The sequence below is a fragment of the Mesoplodon densirostris genome, chromosome 2 (genome assembly GCF_025265405.1).
Source record: "Mesoplodon densirostris isolate mMesDen1 chromosome 2, mMesDen1 primary haplotype, whole genome shotgun sequence".
Taxonomy (NCBI): Eukaryota; Metazoa; Chordata; class Mammalia; order Artiodactyla; family Ziphiidae; genus Mesoplodon; species Mesoplodon densirostris.
In genome coordinates, this window is record NC_082662.1 from 9,139,387 (window position 1) to 9,153,788 (window position 14,402).

The following is a 14,402-nucleotide window of genomic DNA, read 5'->3' on the forward strand; positions in this document are numbered from 1 at the left end:
ATGGTTAAACTGCAGGAGGCGCGAGAGAGACATCACGGTGGGTCCGGTGGGTCGGAGGACCAAGGGTGGTAGGGACAGAGGGTTGGGTCTCATGGAAGGAAGGATGTGGCAACAGAGGGAGGGAGCTGGAAAGATGGGTGTGGCTCTGAAGCTGAACTTATGGGAGGGGGTGCAGTTTTGGAGGATGACAAAGTCTGGGGGGACCCTGGGAGCAGGTGACTGAGGTTGGGTGAAGGACAGGATGGTGGGAGGTTAGAAGGTCAAGGACTCGCAGACCAGGAGTTGGAGGGATTGTCCACATGCAGGGTGAAACCACCCAGAAGTTAGGTGTGTGCTGCAGAAAGTGACAGTGAGCTGGGAGCTGAAACCATCAAGGAATAAATGACGAGGGCTTCCTTCCTGGCCTGCCTGGAACTTCAAACCGAGCATTTTAGAGAGGAGAGAGGGAGAATGGTCGGGAAGCGGTGACTGGAAGCAAAGAGGGCCTCCCCTCCTGCCTAGAGGTCTGAGAGAAAGAGCCCTCACCTGACAGGGCTGCTCGGGAAGCAGGGTCCACAGGGATCTGTCATCAGGGTTAGGAGTGGGTGCCAGAAGACACGAGAAAATTACAAGGGAAAGGGGTGGTACAGGGGCTGGGGAGAGGAGACCCCAAGGGGCCCTGAACAGGAAAGCCGGGGCTGGAACTCAGGGCAACCAAGGATGCTGGTGAAGCGTGGGAGTGGGGACCAGGGCTGGGCGTGGCTGGTAGGAGGCGGGCACCCTATCCTCACCCCTCAGAGTCCCCCTAATCAAACAGGACCGGCTGCGGTGTGGACCAAGGTCACTGCCACCCTGGCTTTGCCCTGGAGCCCATGGAGCTGAGCCCTGACACCAGCCACAAGGAGAATGTGCCCCCCAGGCTGGCCACCCCCCTGAGGCCAGGCAAGAGGCTCAGGGGGTCTGGGTCAGAGGTGGCAGGAGCAAGGTCCCCTCGGGTAGCAGCCAGGCGCCCCTTTCCCAGACAGCCCAGCCCAGGGCCTTGCTAATTCCAGAGATTAGCTGTTCAGGGCCAGCTGGGCCAGGACAAAGTCTTCCAGCCTGGGGCGCGAGGGAGGGTCAGGAAGTCAGGACATGAGGTGAGGAGGGGGGGCGCAGGAGTGGGCCTGTCTGGGGCCCCTGGCAGAGAAGGGGCCCTCACAGGTCAGTCTTCTGGCAGCGCTGGTGGGCTGGGAACCTACCTGCTCAGGTTCCTGGGGCTTCCAGAAGGCCACAGAGCTGGTGCAGCCAAGAGTGGGGACAGCGGGCTTCCCTGGTGGCGCAATGGTTGAGAGTCCGCCTGCCGATGCAGGGGACACAGGTTCGTGCCCCGGTCCAGGAAGATCCCACATGCCGCGGAGCGGCTGGGCCTGTGAGCCATGGCCGCTGAGCCTGCACGTCCGGAGCCTGTGCTCCGCAACGGGAGAGGCCACAGCAGTGAGAGGCCCGCGTACTGCAAAAAAAAAAAAAAAAAAGAGTGGGAGCATCCCAAGAACAAATTCAGATTCCTATTTACGTGCCGGTTTCTCTGTGTTCTAGCCGTGTGACCGTGGGGCAAGGTGCTTAACTTCTCTGACCTTTAGTTCCTATCTACAAACTTTCATGGCCCACACTACCTGCCAGGCCCTCCCATCTCACCCGCCCCCAAGAGGCCTTGTCTCCCAGCTGCAGAATGGCCTGGGGGCTGGGGAGACCAGCAGGGAGGGAGCGCCACCCCCTCGGGGCCAGAGCAGCCCACGTTTAGCTGTTTGATATGTTGAGTCTTGCTTTCACCCCAGCACCTCTTTGCTCAAGCTGGACACCAGGGAGCCATCAGTGACGCTTCTCCTTTCTTCACCCTCTTCTAGGCCTTCTCAGGAGACCTGATCTGTCTCCTCTCCACCCTCCTGCTGCCCCCATCCCAGCCCCATCACCTCTTGCCTGGGACCCCTCAGCAGCCTCCCAACTATCTCCCTGCTTCCCTCTGCCCTCCTCCCTGTCTCTGCCCTGTCCCTGCTCTGAGTCCCTGCACTGTCACCAGGTCGCTGCTCTGGCTCAAGACCCCCGGGTGCATCCATTGGTCCACCTGGGATGACAGAGCTGACGCAGACCTCTGGAGCCTGGGCTCCCTCCCATGTGGCGCCCTGTCCCTCCCCACCTGTCCCTCCCCAGCACTGACCACCAAGTTCTCCCCCAGGGCATAACTGTCTGTCCTCTTTTTAGAGCAATGGAGACTCCGGAAAAGCCTGGCCAGTAGACATGGCCAGTGGGTGCCCGTGGGCCAGGCCGAGAGCAGGGGGGCTGCCACCACACCATCCCCTGGGGCAGCGCTGTGCCAGGAGCCCTGCCAAGTCCAGAGCAACCTGACCAGCCCCAGCCTGGGCCTCGTCCTGAGGGACACGACTGGCCAGCTGACCAACTCAAGCTTCCGACAGCAGATCAACTTGCAGCCCCTGGCCGGGAGGCCCCAAAGAAGAGCCCAGGCGTTTGCCATCCAGCAGAGCAACCTGAGCGTCAGGGAGACCAGAGTGACTGAGTGGGGACGTCGCCTCTGGTTGGGGGATCAGGAAAGCTTCTGGCCGCACAGGATGCCCGAGGGAAGCCCCCTACCCCGAGGGCCACTTTCTTCCCCAGCCTCCCACCCAAGGTGTTCCTGGCTGCTGTCCACCAATACCCCCTGCCCAGACATTGGGCCTGCTGCAGGCCTGGGCCCACTCGAAGGGCACACACGGCCGGACCCCAGATCCCAGTGTGGCCTGGGGGGCTGGACCTCCAGGCTCGTGGGGGAACACTTCACCCTAGAGGACCTGGCTGTCCCTGCCCAGAGCCGGACTTGGGCTCCGTCCCAACCTGCCATTCACCAGCTGCTGGCCTCCGTGCAATGCCTGGAGCGTGAGGCGGTCCATCTCAGGTGCCAGGCATCCCGGGAACCCCCAGGCCCTGTGCGGCAGGAGCCCTGGACCAGAGCTGGACAGATACTCCCTGCTCACCCCCAGCCCAGCCAGCCTGTTCTTGCTTCCTGGGATGAGAGGAGGAAACATTCCCAAGGTTTCAGGGAAACTGCAGGTTTCCCAGAAGCACCGGGGGTCCAGGATGGTCTCTCAGACTCGCAGGCAAGCAATAAGCCTGCATCACTGGACACTACTTTGGAGATGCTGCCCAGGGTTGCCCTTGACCCTGAGCAAGGGGTCCTTCCTGCCCACCCTGTAAGACAAGGCGAGAAGTGCTCCCCAGGGACTACATACGGCAGGGGACAGAGGGAGGACCCCCTGCCCCCTCAAGGGGCGGGCAGCAGGGAGGCCAGGCTCTGCTCTTCAGCCTCGTCCAGTTCAGCCCGGGGCATCCTCCCTGGGCGGGAAGGAGGGGACAGGACCCCACGGGAGCAGGTCGGCAGGGAAGAAGAGAGGCCGGCTTCCGGTCCGCCAGACACGGCCCCATGAGGAATGCCCTGCAGGTAGAGGCCAGAGGGGTCTGGGATGGGAACTGGGGGACTCAGGGTTGTGGGGGGAGGGCTGCCTCCCAGGAATTCTCGTTCCAAGCTGGCTGTCACTCCTGTGTCACCCTCCCTCAGAAAGGGAGGCCGTGGGCAGGCAGGCTTAGCAGGGGGTGTCCAGTCCTGCTTGCTTCTTGGCCTGAGTGCTATGTCATGTCCCTTTGTTTTCCAAGAACGAAGCTGGAAACAGTGTGAGCCTGGAGTCTGAGATAGGCCGGTGAGGTCATGGGCTGCCGGGGTGGGAGCCGGGGCCATGCTCCTGGGACGCCTCCTCTCCCATTTGCCTGCAGGCTCAGGCCTGACAGAGATAAGGCCCGGATGGCAGATCCTTGCAGAATTTCAGGGGGAGGGAACCTCCCGGGCCCCAAGGACAGGAACGCGGGGACTGCGGCTCCTGGGAATCCTAAACCTGTGAGGCTGTCCTGCATTCATTCCCCTGCCCCCAGGAGCTCTCTTGTCTGGGATTCCCAAGGCTAGCCCTCCATAGAGGGAAGTTCTCCCGGGGTCCAGCCAGCTCTCCTGCCACAGCGTGGAGCATCACCCTCCATGCTGGAACGGTGACGTGGGTGCTGCTGAGCCCCCAGCTCTCCCTGGGACTGGGGACCAGGCCCATCTCCTGGTCAGCCTGGTCTGTCCCCAGCCGGCAGTGGCCATCCAGATGTTTCAGAGCGTGGTGGCACTGGGTGCAAATGCGGTGGGCAGTGGCAGCAGCCATGGCGCTGGGCTGCCGGTAGCTGTCGCACAGGGTTCTACGGGCGCCGCGGTGGACACTGCGGCTCCAGGAGGCCCAGCTGGAGGCGGCATGGGGACGACACATGCAGGCCTTGCTGGCTCGGACCTTCCAAAAGGTTAGGGGCCTCCAGGTTGGACCATGGGGAGGTGATGAAGTGCCTGTGCGTCTGAGGAAGAGGCTCTCCTGGGGCGCAGGGTTTTCCTCCTGAGTGATTCGCAGTAGGGGGAAGCAGTGTCAGCCCAGACATGACCGAGCTCTGCCTGAATTCAAATCCTGTCTCTGAGGGAGGGAGACGCAAGAGGGAAGGGATATGGGAACAGATGTATATGTATAACTGATTCACTTTGTTATAAAGCAGAAACTGAAAAAAAAAAAATCCTGTCTCTGCCACTTTCCTTTTCCCTACATTTTCTCACTGTGTGAGCTTGGGCAAGTTACTTAACCTCTCTGTGCCTTAGTCTCTTTAGCTTTAAAATGGGATCATAATAGTACATACCTCTCAGGGTTGTTGTGAGGTTAAATTAATAAATATAAGGAACTCAGAACCCTGCCTAGCACATAACAAGCGCTCTACTGTTTCAGTGGTTGCTATTTTTTGTTTGTTTGTTTTGCTTTTTGTTTCTGTTTGGCTGCACCGTGTGTCACGCGGGATCCTAGTTGCCCAACCAGGGATAGAACCCATGACCCCTGCAGTGGAAGTGCAGAGTCTTAACCACTGGACCGCCAGGGAAGTCCCAGTTGTTATTTTTTACTAGCGGTTTGCCAGCCAGGACTAGGAGGGAACTTCTATGTTCTTCCCTCCTTGGGAAAAGTGCTTTAGGAGGGCCCAGCTCCAGGTTTTGTCTCCCGAGGAAAACCCTGCCTCTTCGGCTCTATCTCTCCATTCATTCATTCACTCATTCATTCATTCCCAAAGAGGCAGGGGAGTCTAATGGTTAAAACCACAACGTCTGATTTGTGTCCCCGCCCTTCCTGGTGCCCCACCCCCACCCCCGCTGCTCAGGGTACATTTGAGGCTACAGCCAACGTCCCTCTTCCCCTCTCTCTTGTCCCAGTGGAGAAACTTGATTCAGCAGCAGAAACAAGGGCGGCTTCACATCCAGGCTGGGCCAGGACCCCCATCCTCCGGGGGAGGCCAGGACTGAGGCCTCTCAGGAAGGAAGCCGGTGGTGGACACCGCCTGGAGAAGCAGGTAGTCTGGGACACCCCAGGTTGGTCAGTGTGACCTGGGCAGTGCTGGTGGCCTTCCCTCCCTCCTTGTCCCCCTTCTCCCCTCCCCCACAAGAGAATGAGGATAAAACCAGCAAATGTGGACCAAGATTTGTGCAAAAGGATGTCCATCACAGCGTTATTTACACTTCGTGAAAACTTTGAAACAGCCTAAATACCCAACAGCGAGAGAGAAAATTGTAGTTTAACCATGTGATAAACATTTGGCAACAGTTCAGTATGATGCTTATTGAGATTTTTAAAATTCCTCCCCACTCTTTTTTTCTTTATTTTTTGTTTCGGTAGCTTTACTGGTGTTCTTTCTAATCATAACAGTAATGCATGTTTGATTTGAAAAAAACATTTGAGATAGATGGAAATATTTCAATTAATTTGAAAGTTTCACCTCCCTCCTTATGTATATTATTCCCCTTCCTGGAAGTAGGTTTATGGGTATTTGCATATAATTTTTTTTTTTTTTTTTTTTTTTTTTGCGGTACGCGGGCCTCTCACTGTTGTGGCCTCTCCCGCTGTGGAGCACAGGCTCCGGATGCGCAGACCCAGCGGCCGTGGCTCACGGGCCCAGCCGCTCCGCGGCACGTGGGATCCTCCTGGACCAGGGCACGAACTCGTGTCCCCTGCAGTGGCAGGCGGACTCTCAACCACTGCGCCACCAGGGAAGCCCTTGCATAGAATTTTTAATGAGAAGGAAAAGGGTTATGGCAATGTTCAATGAAAAACAAAAAGAGGATAAAAAAGTAGTACCTAAAATATTTTTTCCTATGAACGTAAAACGGTGCATAGAAAAAAAACCCAGAAGCAAAAATACTAAAATGTTGCATAACAATGTGAATTACTTAATACCACTGAACTGCTCGCTTAAAAATGGTTAAGATGGGGCTTCCCTGGCGGCCCAGTGGTTGGGAGTCCGCCTGCCGATGCAGGGGACACGGCTTCGTGCCCCAGTCCGGGAGGATCCTGCATGCCGCAGAGCGGCTGGGCCCGTGAGCCATGGCCGCTGAGCCTGCGCGTCCGGAGCCTGTGCTCTGCAACGGGGCGGGGGGTGGGGGGGTGGCGGCAGTGGGAGGCCCGCGTACCGCAAAAAAAAAAAAAAAAAAATGGTTAAGACGGGGACTTCCCTGGTGGCGCAGTGGCTGGGAGTCTGTCTGCCGATGCAGGGGACACGGGTTCAAGCCCTGGTCCGGGAGGATCCCACATGCTGCAGAGCAACTAAGCCCGTGCGCCACAACTACTGAGCCCGAGTGCCACAACTGCTGAAGCCCGCGTGCCTAGAGCAGGTGCCCCGCAGCAACAGAAGCCACCACAACGAGAAGCCCACGCACCTCAGCAAAGAGTAGCCCCTGCTCACCGCAACTAGAGAAAGCCCGTGCGCAGCAACGAAGACCCAACGCAGCCCAAAATAAATAAATAAACAAATTAATTAATTTAAAAATGGGTTAGAATGGGCATCATCAGAAAATCTACAAACAACAAATGCTGGAGAGGGTGTGGAGAAAAGGGAACCCTCTTGCACTGTTGGTGGGAATGTAAATTGATGCAGCCACTATGGAGAACAGTATGGAGGTTCCTTAAAAAACTAAAAATATAACTACCATATAACCCAGCAATCCCACTACTGGGCATATACCCGGAGAAAACCGTAATTCAAAAAGAGTCGTGTACCACAATGTTCATTGCAGCACTATCTGTCTACAATAGCCAGGACATGGAAGCAACCTAAATGTCCATTGACAGATGAATGGATAAAGAAGATGTGGCACATGTATACAATGGAATATTACTCAGCCACAAAAAGGAACAAAATTGAGTTACTTGTAGTGAGGTGGATAGATTTAGAGTCTGTCATACAGAGTGTTGAAGTTAGAAAGAGAAAAACAAATACCGTATGCTAACGCATATATATGAAATCTAGAAAAATGGTACTGATGGACCTAGTGGCAGGGCAGAGATAAAGACGCAGATGTAGAGAACGGACTTGACACAGTGGGGGAAGGGGAGGCTGAGATGTAGTGAGAGAGTGGCACTGACATATATACACTACCAAATGTAGAATAGATAGCTAGTGGGAAGCTGCTGCATAGCACAGGGAGATCAGCTCGGTGCTTTGTGATGACCTGGAGGGGTGGGATAGGGAGGGTGGGAGGGAGGCTCAAGAGGGAGGGGATATGGGGATATATGTATACATATAACTGATTGACTTTGTTGTACAACAGAAACTAACACAACATTGTAAAGCAATTATACCCCAATAAAGATGTATAAAAAAATTCAAAAAGTAAAAAAAGAAAGTCACAATAATCACATCAGTATTCCTTAAAAAAAAATGGTTAACATGGTAAATTTTATATTATGTATATTTTACCACTATTAAAAATACAAATAAATACATAAATGTCATCCCCCATTCCCCCCCCACAAAAAATGCTAAAATGATGGTCATCTTTGGAGTGGTGAGATTAAAGGTGGTGATTTTCTTTTCCTCAATTTTCCATTCCAGTGATGTATTGTTTTTGTTCCTATTTTTAAATGAAACAAATGTGTTTAAAATAATTATTTAAGTAATATTTATTTTAATGCATGTGTGTTGTAAAAAACCCTAATAGTATTGACGAGAATTCAGCAAAAGCAGAACCCTCCCCCCAAATCACTTACATAATCAGGAGTAGAACGTACTGTCTGGAACAGAACAGGGGTGGCTCAGCACACCTTTGTTCCTGCAGGCAGACAGCACTGCAGGACTGGGGTGGATGGGTTGGGACCAGGTGCCCTCCCTCTGCCTGGGCATCAGTTTCTCTCTGGGCAATTTTACTCTCAGTCCAAGGGGTTGGAGGGAGGAGGCGGGAGGCCAGCCGATTCCGTTGTGTTCTGGGCTGAGGCCAGATGGAGGAGACAGGGGAGTCCAGATCCTGCAGGCTCTGCAACAGCTGGCTGGTAAGATGTGGGGCGCTGGGAAATGGGGCAGACGGAGCCAGGCAGGGCAGGGGGTCCTCAGTGAGTGAATGAATGTTTATCGAGTATTTACTCTGGCAACTTCCCAGACAAGATCTCATTTGATTCTCTCGTGGTGACCTCAGCAAGGCATTGTGCCCATTTTACTGATGGGGAACTGAGGCACAGAGACATGAAGTGACCAGCTCAAAGACACACAGTATGAAAGGCGCACATCCTGCATTTGTGTGCCATGGATGCTGGTACGGGCCAGACAGAAGCTTGAGTGTTAGAATTGGCAAGTCCTTAGACATGACTCACTCGTGGGGAAACTGAGGCCCAGAGATGGAGAGGGACTGGCCGGAGGCCACACGGCCTGGGGTCCCAGGAGTCAGTGGTCCCTCCTGGCCCTGATGTTCCCCTCCGTTCACTCTCTCTTCCCCCTCTCTTCCCTCCCTGTCGTCTTCCTCCTGTGGTGCCATCAGAAGGAATGGGCCAGGCAGGAGAAGGGGGTCCAGGGAGAGGCCTCCAGGGCCATGCTGAGGACTCAGAGAATGGAGAGGCCCCCCCGACCAGGCCTGGTGCTCTCCTGTTGCAGATGCAGCCTGGGTGTCCCCACTGGACACCCAGTGCCAGAGGGCCTGGCTCTGCAGTTAGGGGGAAGTGGGAATGGGGACCGCCTACCCTGAGGCAGAAGGTGAGATGCAGCTGGGAGATGCACTTTAAGTCAATTCTTGACTCCTAGGGTTGAAATGATGAAAATAAAAAATGAATACATGTGCCATTTACTGAGATGCTAAGACCTGCCAGACACCACCCAGGGGCTGGGATTTAGTTATAAGCAAAGCTTAATGCCCACTGTCACTAGCCCTCATGGAACCCATGGCCCAGTGTGGGGACAGGCAGGAAATTAACAATCACAAAGGGTGTGTGTGTGTGAATACCACCAAAGTTAAGTGTTGTGAAGGGAATAAACACAGATCTACATGAAGTTGTTATTTTCCTTGTTAACTATTTTATTATGGGACATTTTAATCTTACATAAAAGTAGGGAAAATAGGATAATCAACCTCAGTGTACCCATCATCCAGTTTTACAAAAATCACCTCCTGAGAAAATTTGTTTAATCTGTACCCTGGCTACTTCCCCCACTACATAATTTTGAGGCAAATCCCATGCATCCTACCATTTCATCTGTAAATATTTCTGTAGCATCTCTAAAACATAAAGTGTCTTTTAACAACAGAATCACCATGCCAGGATCACACCTAAAGAATGAATACTTCCTTAATACCAACAAATATCTGGTCAGCATTCAAATTTCCAATTGTTTTACAAGCAAATATGTTGTTATAGTTTTTTGGGTTTTCTTTTTTGGTTTTGGTATTTATTTATTTATTTTGGCTGCGCTGGGTCTTAGTTGCGGCACATGGGATCTTTGTTGTGGCATGCAGACTCTTAGTTGCGGCATGCACGTGGGATCTAGTTCCCCGACCAGGGATCGAACCCAGGCCCCCTGCATTAGGAGCATGGAGTATTACCCACTGGACCACCAGGGAAGTCCCTGTTGTTATAGTTTGTTTGTATTGGGATCTAAATAAGGCCCACATGCTGTCATTGGTTGAGGAGTCCTTAAGCTCTTTTTAATCCAGGGACTCCCCTCTGTTGTTTTTGCTTGTTCCCTTGCAAGTTACCTGTTGAAGAAACCAGGCTGCTTGTCAGGTAGAGTTTCCTACTGTCTGCATTTTGCTGATTGCATCCCCCGATAGAGTTTTCTTTTTCATAAATTTATTTATTTATTTATTGTCTGTGTTGGGTCTTCGTTGCTGCCCGCAGGCTTTCCCTAGCTGCCACGAGCAAGGGCTACTCTTTGTTGCGGTGCGCGGGCTTCTCATTGCAGTGGCTTCTCTTTGTTGTGGAGCACAGGCTCTAGGCGCGTGGGCTTCAGTAGTTGTGGCACAAGGGCTCAGTAGTTGCAGCTCGCAGGCTTAGTTGCTCCACGGCATGTGGGATCTTCCCGGACCAGGGATCGAACCCGTGTTCCCTGCATTGGCAGGCGGATTCTTAACTACTGCACCACCAGGGATGTCCCCGATAGAGTTTTCCATGAGAACTTTTGACAAAGGGAGCTGACTTCGACCAGGGTTCAGCAGAGATGGGAAGGGTGCATGTCTGACTGCTGGAGGGACAGCAGACAGGAATGCCAGGCAGAGGGAATGGAACAGCATGTGCAAAGACCTCTGACAGGGAGAGGAACATGGGAAATGCAAAGAACGGCAGTCCAGTCGGAACCCTGTTAGTATGGGGTTGGGGGCTGGGGTGCTTTGAGATGAAGTTGGAAAGGTGTGTCATGGTGGGTGGGGGACAGACCGTGCAGAGAGTGCCTTGCTGTCAGTGGGGCGGAGTCAAAATTTTATCATCAGAGCAAGGGGACCGCTGCTGGCGGAGTTTAGCAAGACAGTAAGATAATTTGATTTGAGATTTGAAAAATATCACTCTGGTTACTGTGCAGGCACTGACTGGAGGGGCGGGGGCAACAGTGAATGCAGGAGGGCAGGTAGGAGGCTGCTGAGGCCATCCGGGCACCCAGAAGTGACGGTGTGGGCTGAGCAGATGGCATGCTACACCATCCTTACAGCAGCCCCATTTTACAGACAAGAAAGCTGAGGCTCAGAGAGGTGAGTGGCTTGCCCAAGGCCTCAGTGGTGTGTCTGGCACATGGCAGGAGGCTGTAGCTGCAGTCATTACGATGAGCACCAGCACGTTCTCTTGGCTCTCCAGGTGCTTTGGGGCCTGGCAGTTGTTCGTGCAAAAAGGGACCCGGTACCGGGACCACATGGCCAACCGCCGGGCAGGGACCCTGAGGATGTGCCTGCAGCAGTGGGTGCAGATGAAGCAGCTCCAGGCCTCAGATGGGGTGAAGGTGACCCAGCTGTCCCTTTGTTGGCGGGAGGCAGGTGAGCGAGTGGCGGGCCGAGGGGCTCCCTCTCTCTCCCACCCCAGCAAACAGCATCACTTAAGCTCCTTCTGCAGTCGCCCAGTTGATTTATGGATTCTTGTGGTGGGAGGTGATGGGATTGGGAGTTTTCTCAGGGATGAAGCCTGGCAGGCCTGGGAGGGTCCGGAGGGGTCCCTGGAGCAGCAGGCTTTGGTGGGCCCCATCCTGACCTCCATCATGAGCTCCTCTAGGCGAGAGGCCTGTTCAATCTTCCACCTGGAAGAGACGTAGCCCCTGCTTCTGGGAAGCTCCTGGTCTTAGGGGGATGCACAACCCCTGCCCCCGACCGACCAAAACGTGACAGAGGAAGATGGGATCTTCCAGGTGTCCTGGTGGGGAGGGTTTGGGGGTGGTGGGAGGGGGCAGTAGCCACAAGGGGAGAGGTCCTAAGGGGCCTGAGGCAGCGTCCACCAATGGCTTTGAGCAGAGGGTGGTCACTGATTCATCTCTTGTCTGCTTCTCAGGGAACATGGCCCTCCTCAGCTCAGCCCCTGGAGGTGGGGGGGCACAGCCCACGGCCTGTGGGGGGGGGGGGTGGCCCAGGCCCAGGCGCTGCCCCGGGAACAAGGCCGGGGCTCCCTGCAGGAAGCCGGCCGGAGGCTGGCCCTCCACCGGGCACTACTGCTCTGGAGGACGCAGCTCTCCCAGCGCCAGTGGGCGGAGAAGGTGTCCGTGAGTTTGTGACCTGTGGCTGGGCCTGGAGGACATGGGGTGGGAAGGTGAGCAGTCCTCAGCACTGGATGGAGTGTCCCATAGGGAATGGGCCACCTCCTGCTCCTCTCTGTGGCCCCAGCATGGGGCCTGGCACCCTGTGGTGCCCAGCAGGCATGGGGCCTGGGGAGGTAGCCTAGGGACACTGAGTCAGTGATTGAGCAGAGAGCTGTGGGGGACAGGGAGTGGTCAGGGGCACAGACACGGAGTCCTGCCAAGGTGGCTGGACCTGATGGGGAGGTTGGTTTAATGCTCGTCTCCCTCCCCAGAATCTGGACCCACCTCTCACCCATCTCCTGGCTAAGTGGGAGCCCCCTGGTGGCGGGAACCGTGTCTATCTCCTCACCACTGTCTCCCAGCGTCTTGCAGATGCCCAGGCTGCTGAAGGAAGGCACAGAACAAATACCGTAAATGAATCAGTGAAGGAGCCACTTTTTCCCCTGCCTCCATTTGCCTTATTACACAGCTGGAGAAACTGAAGCTCAGAGGGGTCAAGCAGCTTGCTCTAAATCACACTGAATCAGGAGCAAGAAGGTCCCTATAGTGAGACCTTCTTGTGATGCTTTTATACAAGATGGGATGCTGGGACTCAGAGCCCAGGCTGATGGTTATGGGTGAGAGAGCCAGTGGAGGTCAGGAGGGGCCAGCTTCACTGATGGAATGTCAGCAGGAATGTAAGCCAGCAGCTGCAGGGTTAAGAATTCTGTCCTTAAAAGCTATGCACCTAGCAGAGGAGCTCCCACGCTGCGATCTATTGAAAGTCAGCCCTTGACACAAGGGGTTGTAAAGATACAAACAAACAAACAAAAAAAACCCCAAAATAACAAACAAAAAAGAACAAAACAAGAAAAAAATATAAACAAACTAAAAAAAAGCTATACACCTGGCATCCATCAGCCCCACACCCACTTGGTCCACTTGGTCCACTTGGACCCTCAGTCTCTTTTAATGCGTCCCTGGAACTCTAAGGAAACGCAGTTCACCATGATCCTTCAGAATGTAGCCCTCCCTCCCCTAGTCTATCCTCTGGCCTTTGGGTACCGGGTCACAGTCCATATCTCCCTGCAACATATCTGAGGCTGCCCTGTAGCCTGAGATGAGTGCTTGGATCCCAGGTCTGCTGCTGTTTGGAGTTTGGGGAAATGACCTTCCCCAGGCCTCAGTTTCCCTACCTTTATAACCGAGTGGAGGCAGAAATACTGGTGTGGGCTCTTGAGTCTTGGGTCCCTGGGCCTGGGCTCGGCTCCACCCCCCATCAACTGTGTGGCCCCCAGCCCCCAGCAACCCACTCTCCCCCATGATGGATGGAGGGAGAAGAGTCACCCCAAGCCCTCCCTGCTTCTGAGGGGAGGGGAGGGGAGGGCTGGGCTGGCCCAGGGTGGCAGTGACCACCTGAGGGTGGACACTCCCCTTCCCAGCATCCTCCTTGGCTGGAGCCACTGGGCCACAGCCCAGGGGGCCAGGAGAGAGCTGGCTGCCCGCCGGGCCTGGGATCAGAGCTGCAGAGCCGCGCTGGGCCTGTGGCGGCAGCAGCTGGTGCAGCAGCAGGAGACGGAACAGTGGGCCCGGGAGTGGGGTGGGGACAGCAGCGACGTGCACTGGGCCACTGGCACTGCTGCTGGCAGAGTGAGTCGGGCGCTGGGACGGGGCACCAGGGCTGAGGGGGGACCCAGGTCTGTCAGGGACACCCAAGATTCTGGTCCTCTAGCACAAAGTCTAGTGATGGGACACTCCCACAGCCCACCCCTCGCCCACCCCAGGACTGGGTGGCAGAGCAGGACCGGGGGGCGTGGACGCTTGGGTTCACGTTCCCTGCTCTTCCATTCCCTGGCTGTGTGGACTTTAAGTGTGCTACTTAACCTCAGTTTACTCATCCGTAAAATGGGGATAACAGTGGTACCCTCCCTGCCCCCGCTAGAGTGATTGCAGGAATTCTGTGAGACGATCCACACAAAGTGCTTGGCTCAGAACCCAGCTCCTCGGGATGCTACCATCACCATCACCATCTTCATCTTCATCCTTGTCATCCTCACCTGGCCTTCAGGAGTCACAGTGTCCTCAGAGCCCAGCACAGAAGGCGGGGATCACTGGGGGCAATTTTAGAGGCTTCTCACTCCACTGCTATCATATCAGTGGGCTGGCAGGTGGAGATTTGGTTGTTCTGGAAAGTTCGTGTCCTGTCCACTGCGGACAGCTGCTTCCCCAGACTAATCGTTGTCCAGGAATGTTGACCTAGTGTTGCCAGACCTCTGTTTTTACAGAAAAGCTGGAAATCTGTATTTTTATGTGAATTCTCCTGACTCCTAAACATTGTC

The 14,402-nt window shown here is 54.8% G+C and overlaps 1 protein-coding gene across 1 annotated transcript in view; it reads left to right on the forward strand.

The window, feature by feature from the left end:
• Positions 1-14,402, forward strand: part of C2H1orf167 (chromosome 2 C1orf167 homolog) — a 21,142-nt gene continuing 6,740 nt past the window's right edge. The window contains 13 exon segments of the mRNA XM_060118196.1: positions 1-68; positions 797-921; positions 2,218-3,411; positions 4,016-4,335; positions 5,276-5,354; positions 8,331-8,374; positions 8,837-8,926; positions 8,928-9,028; positions 11,157-11,335; positions 11,888-12,048; positions 12,357-12,478; positions 13,506-13,657; positions 13,660-13,713. Coding sequence (XP_059974179.1) covers positions 1-68; positions 797-921; positions 2,218-3,411; positions 4,016-4,335; positions 5,276-5,354; positions 8,331-8,374; positions 8,837-8,926; positions 8,928-9,028; positions 11,157-11,335; positions 11,888-12,048; positions 12,357-12,478; positions 13,506-13,657; positions 13,660-13,713 — 2,689 coding nt within the window.